The sequence below is a fragment of the Drosophila teissieri genome, chromosome 2L (assembly GCF_016746235.2).
Source record: "Drosophila teissieri strain GT53w chromosome 2L, Prin_Dtei_1.1, whole genome shotgun sequence".
Lineage (NCBI taxonomy): Eukaryota > Metazoa > Arthropoda > Insecta > Diptera > Drosophilidae > Drosophila > Drosophila teissieri.
Genome location: NC_053029.1, coordinates 19,248,457 through 19,260,602, shown reverse-complemented (window position 1 = coordinate 19,260,602; position 12,146 = coordinate 19,248,457). Strand labels below are relative to the sequence as shown.

Sequence of the window (12,146 nt, the reverse complement as noted above, 5' to 3'; positions counted from 1 at the left end):
ATGTATTTAGTTTCTACATTGAATATTGTTCTTCAAATGTAAATTTAACTATCTGTACGGTTAACTAGACATTTATAAAAGTTCTTAGTTATTTTATGTTTTTATTTACAAATACATTAATAATTCAAGGTCATTTCTCTCACTAACGATTTTATCGTATAAAGCTTTTAAGAAGTGACAGTGACTTGTTACAATAACCACAAATGTATTTTCGAAAACTTAATTTTTTGTTGTTTACTTAAACTGAATTAACAAATTTTCAACTTTTCAACTACTAACGAATTAAATAAATTTTAATACTCAACAGTAAAAAACAACTTTAATTTAGGCAACCGATCACAATTTACAATCGTGTACACTTATCATACGATTCGTACCTTACAAAAAATCACAGTTGAATGTGGACAAACGTTACGTATGAAAATTTAATTACATTACAATCCAGACTTGTAATTTTCCTAATTTAACATGTGCTGTTAGGGTAAATTTAAGTGTACACCTATATCTGCTGAATATATGTATGTATATTTGACTAAAGCTTTCACAACTATAGCCCAGCTGCTGGGGCTGATGGATAAAAATAAATATATCTGTGTTGTTCCAACGGCTGGGGCGATTGACTAGCGGAAGTTGTACAGCTGAAAGTAGTACAGCATCAAGACAATGAAGATCGCGGCAAAGTATCAGTAATCAAGTCGCTTTTTCAGACGAAAAAACTCGGCATTGTCGATGCTTGTCAGATTGTCCATGTTAATGTTGCGCAACGTCTTCACGCCCGACAGTCTCTCCTCCAAGTCTGTGTACATGCTCCGGCATCGGTAGATTGACAGCGTCTGCAGGCAGCTACAGTTGGTGATAATGGCGTCCAGCGTATGCTCCGTCAACTGGCTGCACCCGCTGATGTGCAAAGCCTTCAGGCGGGGCAACTTGGCCGTTAACACCTGGATGGTCTTGTCCGTAATGTTGTAGCAGTCGGATAGGTCGAGCTCCTCCATAGATGGACAACTGCTGACCATTGCCTCCATACCCAGCAGCGAAATCTGCTGGCAGTTGGAGAGCATTAGCCGCCTCAGCTCTATGTGCTTCAGGCCATATTTCAAGGATACATCGCTGATCTTATTGCAGCCGCGCAAGTTTAACGATCGCAATCCACGCAACTGCTGAATGTTGTGACCCTCGAAATCATCCTCGCGTATCAAATTCATTTCGTAGGCGGCCAGCATGGCCTGCTTTCGCCGGGCATCCCGAACAATCTCATCCTCGGCCTTGCTCCTGAGCGAAATCTTGATCGATTGCAGGGAACCCGCAAGGCTGTCTCGTTCCACCAGCGTGTTCGGGTATGGCGGGTAGAAGTTGTCCATCGTCGACACCTGCGAGCCAGACTGCTTGCGACTCAGTTCCAGCTTGGATATATTTATACCTGTGAGGGCTGCATCGGTTAACTATATGGAAATAAGAGCGTTTTACAAGGGAGGATTTATATATATCGCAATTTGAAGTCTTACACCACTGCAGTGCTCTAGTGAGAGCTCGCGCAGCCAACGCAGCTGGCCGATGACCGACTGGATAGCCTCATCGGTGGCTCCATTGACGCAGTTATTCAAGTGCAGTGATCGCAGACATCTTAAATTACTGGCAATAGCCTTGATGCATTCCTCGCAGATTTGTAGGTATGACACGTTTAGCTCCTGCATTACTTGGTTCTCCTCACAAGCGATGCCTTCAATTATTCCGCTGCTTGTCAAGTTGTCACAGTTTGAAATGTCCAGACTTTTGAGACGCTTCAGCTTGGCCAAGTGTATGGCACCAGCATTTGTTATGCTCAGGCATCCGTTCACTTTCAAGTGCTCCAGCTGCGGATTAGTTTGTACCAGGGCGGCCAGATTCTCATCGTTCACACACATTGTGGCCGACAAATCAAGGGCACACAACTGGGGCTGGGTAGCTAGAAAGTTTCGGATTGTGGTACAGTTAAGCTGCCTGCATCCGGATAAATAGAGGCGTTCTAGCTGGAGATTGAGGTCGCAGAGGGACAACAAAGCCTGACCTATCAGAGTGTGGCTAAAATTCAGTACGCGGAGAGTACAACGCTGCAGGTGCAGAATGGTGAGGATAAACTTGAAAGTGAGCACAGATTCGCTGGGCAAAACGTGATCAGAGGAGCTGGTAGCAGGGTAAAATCTGCGATGAATGGCATTGTGAAAGGCTATGTGACATCCGGACATGTTGATCGCCTCCAGACTAGGCATGAAAGATGTGAGACGCATAAGAATGGCATCAGTGAGGTACTGGTTCTCGCAGAGGGTCAGCTCCTTGATGCCGGCCAGGTTACTTGCCAAGTCGTTTAGGTCAGGACAGGAATTGTTGTAAGAGTCCAGGAAAGAGCCGGACATGAACAGAGGCAGACAGCGCTTCAGCGACAGCGAGTGGAGATGGGGCAAAACGCCAAGCATGCCGTAGAACTGTTTGTCGTTTAAATCCACATTGTCCAGAGCCAGGGATTGAGCGGTCCTGCCCATAAAGCGCATCAATTCTTTCACATGTCCCAATGTAACGTCTTCAAACAAAAAGTGTTGAAAACGTCGCTCGCAGCGCATCAAATCCAATCCAGGACTCAATTGGTCCGATAGCACCACCTTGGAGAAGCAGACTCGCGTCCGCATGTTAAACTCCGTCTGATCCAGGGCCGCATGCCATCGCTGGCAGGTAGATCCTGCCGCCTGTAGGTCCGAATAGCCCAGATAGCTAAAAATCTTCAAAACAATCTGGAGGCGGAACAGAAAAAACAAAATCAGCTGACTGCCCTAACAGGTATATGGATATGTAGATATAGATACGCTCGATATGATAGATTGGTCACGGGACCGCGGAGGTCCGTTCACATTATATACTCACCTCCAGCGGCAGATCATCGTATCTGTGCAACCCATATTCTGAACAAGACATTATTCTATTGTTTCCGAATGCAAAATGTTAAGTTTAGCACAACCAACTAGCAACTCCCACCGCCCAATCACTTTGCCCGCAAACTACCGAAAACTATAGTGTTGACTAACTTAGTAACTGTGCTAGGTACAGTATGACCGTAAAGATTTGCTCTATAAAATACCAGACGAAGAATGTACCTCCCTTAGGTTTTCAGTTGGTTTTTTTGGAACTCAATAATTTATTACTACAGATGACAGCATTTTTTATTTACGCCGTGTTCGCTAAAATAAATGGGCTTCAAATTGCACATTAAGTTTTTACAATTTTTTAAAAATGTTTGCCTTTATGAATAAAATAAGTTATTTACAATTATTACCTTAAAGTATAAAATATAATCGCTCAATTCGATTTTTACTATACTAAAAGAACCTACTTTTGAAGACTTCTTATTCTAAGCTTATTGACCGTTACAAATAAGTACCGACTTTTTTGAACGAATGTAAATACCTGTATTTGAATTCCCATTCCAATAAAATGGCATTTGTATGGTAATCGTGCACGGTCACATTTTTTATGACATCAGATTGAATTGCTTGTTAAAAGAAAGGATTTTTGCAAGGTTTAGAACTACTTCGTTGCCCAAGGATTCCAGACACCGCCATCGAAGTGCCCACAATAATGGCCGATCCCAAATTCCAGAACCTACCGGGAATAGTAAGTCGGAACTCCGCACCATGGCAGTGACGTTTAAGCTTTCGTTTTTACTGTATGTTTTTTAGGCTTATGACCAGCCGGATGTGTACGAAACTCCCGATGACCCGGAGCCTGATACATCCGACTATTACGAAGAGGAGCCGGATAATGAAGCCATCGAGCGACTGCATATCTCTCCGAGCATCGCCCACAAGCGATTCAGCGGAGCAACGCTCGAAGGGAGTGTGGACTTCACTGATCGCATTGGACGCCGTATGTGCAGAGGGTACGATGCCCGCGGGTCCAGCGACTACGAGCTGGTCGGCCAGGGCGAGAAGGAGACTCCAGTGCAGAAGTGCCAACGCCTACAGATCGAGATGAACGAACTTCTGAACGAGGTTGCCGCCCTGCAGGTGGACCGCAAGGTAGCCGACGAGGAAAAGCAGTCGTACGACGCAGTGGCCACTGTTATCAGCACGGCCCGAAAGGTACTGGAGTCGCTGAAATTGGAGCAAGTGCTGGGCAAAGAGCAGACGCCTGGCAGTAAGCAGGTGAAAGCTCTCATCAGCCAGGTGGAGGAGTTCAAGCAGTCTGGTGTTCTCACGGCCATACCCACGCCTGGCACCGATCTGGCGGCCACCGCCCGCGTGGCGAGCCTAGAGCAACGACTTTCGCAGCTGGAGAAGGTAGTGGGTGCCCAGCCTGACAAGCTGAGCCGGCTTACTGCCGCCACAAACACCACCAATGTACTAGAGGCCGTGCGTCATCTCAGCACCAAGGCGGCCCTCATACAGCCTGATAAACTGGACACCATCGAGCAGCGCCTGACTTCGCTGGCTGGCAAGATGGATGCCATCGCCGAGAAGTCTAGCGGCAGTGCCCAGGACGCAAAACGGGATCAGAAGATTACGGAACTGTACGACATCGCCAAGCGCACCGAGCCCGTGGTGGAAATACTGCCACACGTCATCGAACGCATGCAGGCTCTCGAAGCCCTTCATAAATATGGTAAGCATTTTTATTTCAGCTATTGCTCGTTTATGTAATTCATCAAATTGCACTTTAGCAAACAACTTCGCCAAGATCATCGCAGAGATTGAGCAAAAGCAGGGAACCATCACGACTAGCCTGGTAAACAACAAGGAGCTGTTGCATTCCGTACAGGAAACTTTCGCCCAGAATCTGGAGACCATCAACACCAAGGTGGCCAAGGTTGAACAACGTGTGGCGGCTATTTCGTCTGCTAAATGAGTGAATGCTAATCATGCGTATTATATATAGCTAATATTTATGAAAAATACTTAAAATAAAGAGATCCACATTCAAGACTTTTCTAAAAGTAAATACAACGTGATCTGACATTTTTAAAATGAGTTTTCAATAAATATTAATAATAATATCATACGAATACAAAAATTCGATAAATTAAAAAATGTGGAACAATTTTCTGTTTGGCTTAGTTCTTAGTTATTTGTCGAAGATACATAGACATAGTCCGTTGAGTTTAGAGGAAACTTAACGCGCTCAACTAATTTATAATAAAAGTTTATGGTTACATTTCGTTTTAATAATTTTTAATGATCAATTGACATTTTTCATAATTTAAAAAACTGATCAAAAACAATTTTTGAAATTGCACAGTGAAAAATTATTTAAATATATACCGCTAAGTTTACAAGATAATTCGCCAGCACATATTTGGTATTTTAATGCGTGCCCAATGGTATATTACGTTGTCGCAGAGCACGGTCACACTGGCCGCTTCTACGGTTCTTAAAAATATTAACGATTCCAGTTAAATATAAGATCTAAAAATCTCGGTGCAGCACAAGCGAGTACAAATTGCTTTCACAATTGTGTGTAAGTTGCGCAATTAGCATAATTAAGAATAATTAAATTCCGGCGACCAGTACTGGGTCACATCTGCAATGAGGAGGCCAATGGGAAAAAGTGATGACGGGGCTTACTCCAATTGGACGTGACACAATTTCGTTCTGAGGTTGTACCAACGATAATATTTGCGTTTTTCGTTTTATTCGCACGTGCAGCACGAAGGGCCATTGCAAGATGAAGATCAAGGAACTGCAGAAGACCGTGAACATCGCCTGGTCGCCGGCGCAGCAGCAGCAGATTCTCTTGGCCGCCGGCACCGCCGCCCAACAATTTGATTCCAATGCCAATTCCACTCTGGAGTTGTACTCCCCGAACTTTAGCGATGCCACATACGATCTGGAGCTGAGGGCCAGTGTTTCCAGCCAGTACAAGTGAGTTTTGTGGGAGTTTCAGTATCAAGAGTCCTTTACAAAACAGGCTTTTCCTCCCGCAGGTTCCAAAAACTTATCTGGAGCCCCGTGGGACCACAGCCAAGTGGACTAATTGTGGGCGGTTGCGAGGCGGGGCAGATCAACATATACTCAGCCGACAAGTTGCTCGCCGGCAAGGAAGATCCGCTGCTGAAACGCCAAGACAAGCACACAGGCGCCGTTAGCGGGCTGGACTTCAATCCCTTCCAGAACAACCTGCTGGCTTCATGCGCCTCCGAATCGGAAATCCTAATCTGGGACCTCAACAACCCGGAAACTAGCATGAGCCCCGGCGCCAAGACACAGCCGCTAGAGGACGTAAAGAACGTAGCGTGGAACAGGCAGGTGCAGCACATTCTGGCCTCCGTGTTCAGCACGCGCTGCGTGATTTGGGATCTGCGTAAAAGTCAACAGATCATCAAGCTCTCGGACTCGCAGTCGCGAGTGAGGTGGCACGCTATTGAGTGGCATCCGGAGGCAGCGACGCAGGTTTGGCTGGCTTCCGAGGACGACCAGGCGCCGGTGGTGCAGCTGTGGGATCTGCGTTATGCCACGGCTCCAGCTAAGACATACCAGATTCATGAGCGCGGAGTACTGGGAATGTCGTGGTGCCTGCAAGACAACGATCTGATGGTTTCGTGTGGCAAAGACAACCGCATTTATTGCTGGAACCCCAATACCAAGATTCCAGAGGGAGAAATCCTATCTGAGGTTGCTACCACTGCCTCCTGGTACTCCGATGTGCAGTTCTGCCCACGAAATCCGGCTCTAATAGCTAGCGCCAGCTTGGAGGGAGCAGTTTCTATTTATTCTCTACATGGGGGCACTCACCACCTAGTGCAAACTGCCAACAAGATTGCCGACTCGTTTCCGGGCATGGATCAATTTTCCCAGGAGCCGATTCCGCAGCAGGCCACGCAAGTGGTTTACCATGACCTGGCCCACGCTCCCAAATGGATGAAGCGTCCCTGTGGCGTTGCCTTTGGAGTGAGTTAGCGTCAACAAGTTTATAAACCTTTTAAACAAATCACCTTTTCCGTTTTTAGTTTGGTGGCAAGTTGGTCAGTTTTAATGGAACCTCGAAAACTATTAAGGTCCAACAGCTAACCACCGAATCTGCCCTTGTGGAACGGGCCAATGCCTTGGAACGTTCTCTGGTCGATGCTAACTATTCGGATTACTGTCGGCAGCGGGCCGACGAGACACCTGATCAGCACGGACGCTACATCTGGTACTTTATCAAGGCGAACTTCGAGCTTAATCCCAAGGAGGAAATGCTGAACCTCTTGGGTAGGTCCACTATATGCGTACTCGGCAACATATGTTAAAATTTTAAATTATTTTTTAAGGCTACAACAAAGACGACATCGATAGCAAGTTCAACAAGTTTATCAAGGAATCCGATGGGAACTCGCATTCGGATGTGGATACTCTGACGACCCGCATTTCGACACTAACCCATGTAAGTACTCGATAGAGCACGTCTTATCAGTGAAAACCGAAAAACAAGCAGCATTGCGTACACTTTAAATCTTCCACGTATATTACTCTTGCTCTGTATATTTCTATCCGATAACATAACTCATGCTATACTATGCCGTAGAGCGACTCTTCTGAGGTTGAGTGTGATCAGAGTACAAACTATAGCACCGATAATTCGGTAAGAGCTTACATTCAAGGCTCGATTAAGAGCCAACAAATTAATGGCAGCTTTTCTGGGAACCATTTAAAATGTATTCTTATATTTTTTTTTCTTACCCGGCAGACGCAAGATAACAAGTTTGATGTAAATGCAATCGACTCACAAAATCACAACGACTTTGCCGCTCCACCGAGGCCGCAATTCAAGATTCCCAGCGGAGATCGTAAGTAATACATACATATATGTATGTTCACTTATTTTGATAAACATTAATATCATAAAAGCTTTGCTTTTGAGCAAAACAGTTCTACCTTGGCTAGTAAACAAAATTATCGAATTTGTATGCTTTGCAGACTCTGATAGCCTGATTGCCGAGGCAATACTCACAGGCAATGTGGACGCTGCCGTGGAGCTTTGTCTGGAAGCCCAGCGCATTCCTGAAGCCCTTATTATCGCCTCAACTGCTGGCATAGAAACTCTAACCCGCACTCAAACACGCTACCTGCTGCAGCAGAAGAACGAGCTTTCGCACGTGATCTCCGCATTAGTATCCCGTGACTGGCTGGACTTTGTCAAAAGATGCACTGTAGACTCGTGGAAGGAAGCCCTGGTGGCCGCCCTCAAGCACAGCGAACGCAAGGTGGTGGACATCTGCGAACAACTGGGCGATCGCCTCTTAAGTGAGTGCGCTTCAAGCGCCGAGTTTACGCGCAATGCTATGCTCTGCTACATTTGCGCCGGCAGCATCGACAAACTTGTCACCGCCTGGTACCAGTTAAAGCGGCTGGAGCAGCAGAACCCCGGCTACAAGCCCAACACAGCAGAGCTGCAGGATTTAGCTGAGATGGTGATGCTGATGTGCAAGTCGTTGGAGCAGCAAGGCATATCCGTGGACCTGGCAGGTCGCTTTGCCGGCTTTCTAACTGAGTACGGCGGTCTTCTTGCGTCCCAGGGTGCTCTTACTGCAGCCCTGCAGTACATTACCACCTTGGGAGGAGGAGCAGCTAGCGAAAGCGATGTTCTCCAGAGCCTGCGAGACCGGATAAATAACGCTGTCAACCTGGACTACTCTCAGCCAGCACCAGTCGCTGCCGCTCCCCTGAGCTACCAACAGCAGCGCAATCGGGGATCTTTCTCGCAGCCACAGCCTTCGGTTGCCATGAACTACGGCCAGCCTCCCAATCAGTATGCACAGCCCAGCTGGCCAACGCAAGTGCCTCCATTACAAACAGCATACCCCGGAGCCCAGCTGCCACCGCCGCAGATATTCAATCCGCAGCCTGTGAAACCAGAGCCTTTGGCCCAACCACCGCGCCCACTGAGCAACGCCAGCTCTTCAGGTGGTCTCCCGCAAGCCGGAGGCGCATCATCGTCCGGCGGATCGGGTCTTTCTGGCCGCTCCAAATACGTTTTAGATCCATCTGTAGCAGCTCCAACCAGTTCCTACGGCATACCATACAATCCAGTGCCGGCCCCCGTTCCATCAGCGGTCCCATTTGGCAGCGGAGGAGTGTCTGGTCCCGTACCCCAGCCAGTTAGCGTGCCAACCTACAACAGCAAGGAGTTCAACACGAATCCGATTGCGGCTGCCCAACCGTACAACCCGTCGCCATTCATGCTAGGTCAGCAGAATCAGTTCCTGCCCGGTGTAAATCCCATTGAGGCTATGCCACCGCCAGCTGCGCCACCGATCATCCAGAATGTGCAACGCAATCCCACACCACCACCCGGCTGGAACGATCCTCCTGCACTGAAATCTTCGCGAGCCGTATGTACTTGTCATAAAAAATGTAAATATTAAGATAACTCTTAAATGTTTGCTTCTTTACCAGCCTAAGCCTAAGCCGGTCGTTGAACCAAGTGCTGCAATCTTTCATCCCCTGTTCCCAGTCGACCCGAATCAAAACCAGAACGGTTATGTCGACCCCTCTCAATATCAGGTAGGACTAGAAAGTGGATTTTTGCTGAGGAAGTACATTAAAAATGTATACTTCTTCTAGCACGCACCACCACCTGGAGGAGTGCCCAATACGTACTACAACCCGGCTGCCTTCAACAACAATCCCCAGCAGCAGCAGCAATCATATCTCCAGCCTCAGCAGCCACCCTCTGCGATTCCGAACCAGGGAGGACTTCAACAGCAGAACTGGCAGGGGCAGCAGCAAACCATTGGCTATACTGAGCAGCCAGCCCCCATCCAGCAACAGCGCCAACCGGAGCCTCCCAAGGAGAAGGCCCCGCTTCCCGAGGAGTACATATACTTGCAGACAGTGCTGGAGGAGCTGAAGAACCGCTGCTTGGGCGCAACCAATGATCCGGTGAGTCAATAATAATAATAAGTCAATAAATAAATATAGAAATATTAGCTAACTTATTATACCCATTACTCGAAGAGTAAAAGGGTATACTATATTAGTTTAAAAGTATGTAACAGGCAAAAGCTTTTCCGACCATGGAAAGTATATATATTCTTGATCAGGCTCAATAGTCAAGTCGAACCGGCCATGTCCGTCCGTATGAACGCCTCGATCTCAGGAACTATAAACTTCCACTAGTTGGGTAACGACTATCTGATAGTCGGAGAACTCTACTAAAGTATTATCTCTTGTTTTCATTTTAATTTTGCTTTCATTTTAAGCGCACAAAACGGAAGTTTGTCGATGTTGTAAAGAGGCTTGAAAATCTCTACGACTGCCTAAGAGATGGAAAGGTGAGCTTCTGCTTTAGATCGATTTAATAGCATTCGCTAATGTGACTTACTTTTATTCCAGCTAACTCCCACAACGGTGCAATATCTGAATCAAATAGTACAGTACATTCAAATATCCGACTATGCCAATGCACTAGAAATCCACACGCGAATTGCCTTCGGAACGGACTTTGCGCAGTGCGCGGGCTTTATGCAGGGACTGAAGGTCCTCCTGCAATCCGCATCCGAGCTGCAGTTGGTATTGCGCTAAAGCACCGTCGCCGCATCGTAGCCAAGCTCACTAATCGTATATTCTTATTGTGTCTTCAGATATCAATGTCTTTTGTGTTTTGTATACAAAGTGTGGTTACCTTCGTTAGTGTAGGCTGGGATTACCAGAGTGTCAACGTTATTCCGTGTATTGAAATATATTTCCACTTAAAACGCAAATAGACATATGCATAAATAACAAATCGAACATTAGATATGCTTTCACAACAGCTTCGGCTGGTTCCTGATATTCTCCAAATCTAGTTGAATATGTTGCAAAGAGGCAGTCGCCGCAATAGGAGATTGGGGACTCACTTGCTCCAGTTGCTCCTCGGGCAGCAGGCGGTATTTCTTGAGATACTTGTACGATGCATTGGAAATGTCGTTGGGACTCTGCGAGTGGCTGATGTTGTCGATCTGACGCAGTGGCTCAGGATTAGGCGACTTTGGCGAGGCCCCCAGGCGCATCTCCTTCATCAGCTCATCCACGGGTTGGCGCAAATACTTCAGCGCCAGCTCGTTCATCACCAGGCTCTTCTCGGTGTTTGGCTTGGCCAGTTGAGGGATCCGCTTGGCCTGAGGCGTAATGGCCCGGTACCCCGTAGATTGGGCTATTGGTGGATTTGGACGGGGAGACGGAAATTGCGGAATCACTCGAGCCTGTGGCGAGTGAAGTGGTTCCTCCTCCTCTGCTATGTAATCCTGCATAATCGGAGACAAGCGTCTACCTGCTAAGGAGGATTTTTATCGGGTTCTTTTCATACTCTTTCGCTTTACCTACCATTATTGGTAGTCAAAATATCACACTGGCTGGCAGTGGTGCTGCCGGCTTTTGAGATGCCTTCGGGTTTCGCTGGCTGCTGTTGCTTCAAAATCAGCTCGCAGAGATTCCTAAGCTGTTGCTGCTCATGGCGCATGGACTCCAAAAGAGATACCAGGGCCGACAGGTCACTCTTATTGGCCAGGTTGCTAACGTCGATGTCAGAGTAGACGACCTGTGGCAGTGAGTTTCGAGGAGGAGATGGGTTAAAGGGATCGGTTTGTGTGCCAGCACAAATGGTGAGGACATCAGCGTTGGGCGAGCTGGCCAAGCGCCTGGATTGATAGACCTGTTGCTTGGGTTCGGCACTATACCCCCCAGCATTGCAGTTCAATTGATTGGTAGTCTGCTGCGCATCGCTTGCGTAGTGGCGATCCCGGGGCATTACCAGGTATTCCTTCGAGGAGCACGGGCTATTGCTGCTTGGAGCGGTGCGTGGTCCCAGTTCCGTGGCCAAAATGGGCGAAAAGTTGACCCTGGGCAGCATTTGCTTTTTCCAGGACGCAAAGGTGGGTGCAGCACGAGGAGATGACTCCTGATGTGACTGCTGCGCCTGCATCTGCGGATCCTGTGGCGGCTGACCAAACAATATGGACACCTCCGGCACGGTGGGCCCTATTATTTCATTGGTGTGGCCCATGGGCACAGCTGCACTCGGTCTGGGCGCTAGCCTGGGCAGCATATCCTCTGTTTCGGGCACAAACATTTGGAGAGTATTTGTTTATATTTGCTTATTAAATTAAAATCGAGCGGGAGAATCTGTCCAATTGGAGCTCAATCGAATTAGGGGTGGAACTAGGG

The 12,146-nt window shown here is 47.4% G+C and overlaps 4 protein-coding genes across 6 annotated transcripts; 2 read left to right on the top strand and 2 right to left on the bottom strand.

The window, feature by feature from the left end:
• Positions 1-299: 299 nt before the first annotated feature.
• On the bottom strand, positions 300-3,034 carry LOC122611898 (F-box/LRR-repeat protein 2). Its single transcript, XM_043785288.1, has 3 exons — positions 2,896-3,034; positions 1,506-2,765; positions 300-1,442 (listed from the first exon to the last, which is right to left on the bottom strand). Exons 1-3 carry the CDS (start codon positions 2,944-2,946, stop codon positions 684-686), a joined length of 2,070 nt encoding a protein of 689 aa, XP_043641223.1. The 5' UTR covers positions 2,947-3,034; the 3' UTR covers positions 300-683.
• Positions 3,035-3,483: 449 nt separating this feature from the next.
• Positions 3,484-4,965, top strand: LOC122625341 (dynactin subunit 2). Its single transcript, XM_043805458.1, has 3 exons — positions 3,484-3,642; positions 3,708-4,629; positions 4,688-4,965. Exons 1-3 carry the CDS (start codon positions 3,607-3,609, stop codon positions 4,870-4,872), a joined length of 1,143 nt encoding a protein of 380 aa, XP_043661393.1. The 5' UTR covers positions 3,484-3,606; the 3' UTR covers positions 4,873-4,965.
• Positions 4,966-5,341: 376 nt separating this feature from the next.
• Positions 5,342-10,705, top strand: LOC122611500 (protein transport protein Sec31A). 2 transcript variants are annotated; one of them, XM_043784631.1, is made up of 12 exons: positions 5,342-5,481; positions 5,670-5,885; positions 5,948-6,911; positions 6,971-7,214; positions 7,274-7,386; positions 7,528-7,584; positions 7,690-7,789; positions 7,920-9,334; positions 9,399-9,506; positions 9,567-9,884; positions 10,205-10,276; positions 10,338-10,705. In XM_043784631.1, the coding sequence occupies exons 2-12, from the start codon at positions 5,689-5,691 to the stop codon at positions 10,524-10,526; spliced, it is 3,777 nt and encodes a 1,258-aa protein (XP_043640566.1). In that variant the 5' UTR covers positions 5,342-5,481; positions 5,670-5,688; the 3' UTR covers positions 10,527-10,705. The 2 variants fall into 2 exon arrangements, with proteins under 2 accessions (XP_043640566.1, XP_043640568.1); XM_043784633.1 differs by lacking the exon at positions 7,528-7,584.
• Positions 10,668-12,138, bottom strand: LOC122611502. Of its 2 annotated transcripts, none has more exons than XM_043784635.1 (2): positions 11,307-12,138; positions 10,668-11,256 (listed from the first exon to the last, which is right to left on the bottom strand). In XM_043784635.1, exons 1-2 carry the CDS (start codon positions 12,049-12,051, stop codon positions 10,748-10,750), a joined length of 1,254 nt encoding a protein of 417 aa, XP_043640570.1. In that variant the 5' UTR covers positions 12,052-12,138; the 3' UTR covers positions 10,668-10,747. The 2 variants fall into 2 exon arrangements, with proteins under 2 accessions (XP_043640570.1, XP_043640571.1); XM_043784636.1 differs by having other exon boundaries at positions 10,668-11,253.
• Between the last annotated feature and the right edge of the window lie 8 nt (positions 12,139-12,146).

What these genes read in the sequence shown, in the direction of transcription:
- LOC122625341 (XM_043805458.1), top strand. Translation starts at nt 3,607, where the DNA reads ATGGCCGATCCCAAATTCCAGAACCTACCGGGAATA. An exon ending in TCCAGAACCTACCGGGAATA is followed by an intron (nt 3,643 to 3,707) that starts GTAAGTCGGAAC and finishes TATGTTTTTTAG; the next exon opens with GCTTATGACCAGCCGGATGT. An exon ending in CGAAGCCCTTCATAAATATG is followed by an intron (nt 4,630 to 4,687) that starts GTAAGCATTTTT and finishes ATTGCACTTTAG; the next exon opens with CAAACAACTTCGCCAAGATC.
- LOC122611502 (XM_043784635.1), bottom strand. Translation starts at nt 12,051, where the DNA reads ATGTTTGTGCCCGAAACAGAGGATATGCTGCCCAGGCTAGCGCCCAGA. An exon ending in TATTTTGACTACCAATAATG is followed by an intron (nt 11,257 to 11,306) that starts GTAGGTAAAGCG and finishes AATCCTCCTTAG; the next exon opens with CAGGTAGACGCTTGTCTCCG.
- LOC122611898 (XM_043785288.1), bottom strand. Translation starts at nt 2,946, where the DNA reads ATGTCTTGTTCAGAATATGGGTTGCACAGATACGATGATCTGCCGCTG. An exon ending in ACGATGATCTGCCGCTGGAG is followed by an intron (nt 2,766 to 2,895) that starts GTGAGTATATAA and finishes TTCCGCCTCCAG; the next exon opens with ATTGTTTTGAAGATTTTTAG. An exon ending in CACTAGAGCACTGCAGTGGT is followed by an intron (nt 1,443 to 1,505) that starts GTAAGACTTCAA and finishes ATTTCCATATAG; the next exon opens with TTAACCGATGCAGCCCTCAC.
- LOC122611500 (XM_043784631.1), top strand. Translation starts at nt 5,689, where the DNA reads ATGAAGATCAAGGAACTGCAGAAGACCGTGAACATCGCCTGGTCGCCG. An exon ending in GCATTTCGACACTAACCCAT is followed by an intron (nt 7,387 to 7,527) that starts GTAAGTACTCGA and finishes ACTATGCCGTAG; the next exon opens with AGCGACTCTTCTGAGGTTGA. An exon ending in ACTGCCTAAGAGATGGAAAG is followed by an intron (nt 10,277 to 10,337) that starts GTGAGCTTCTGC and finishes CTTTTATTCCAG; the next exon opens with CTAACTCCCACAACGGTGCA.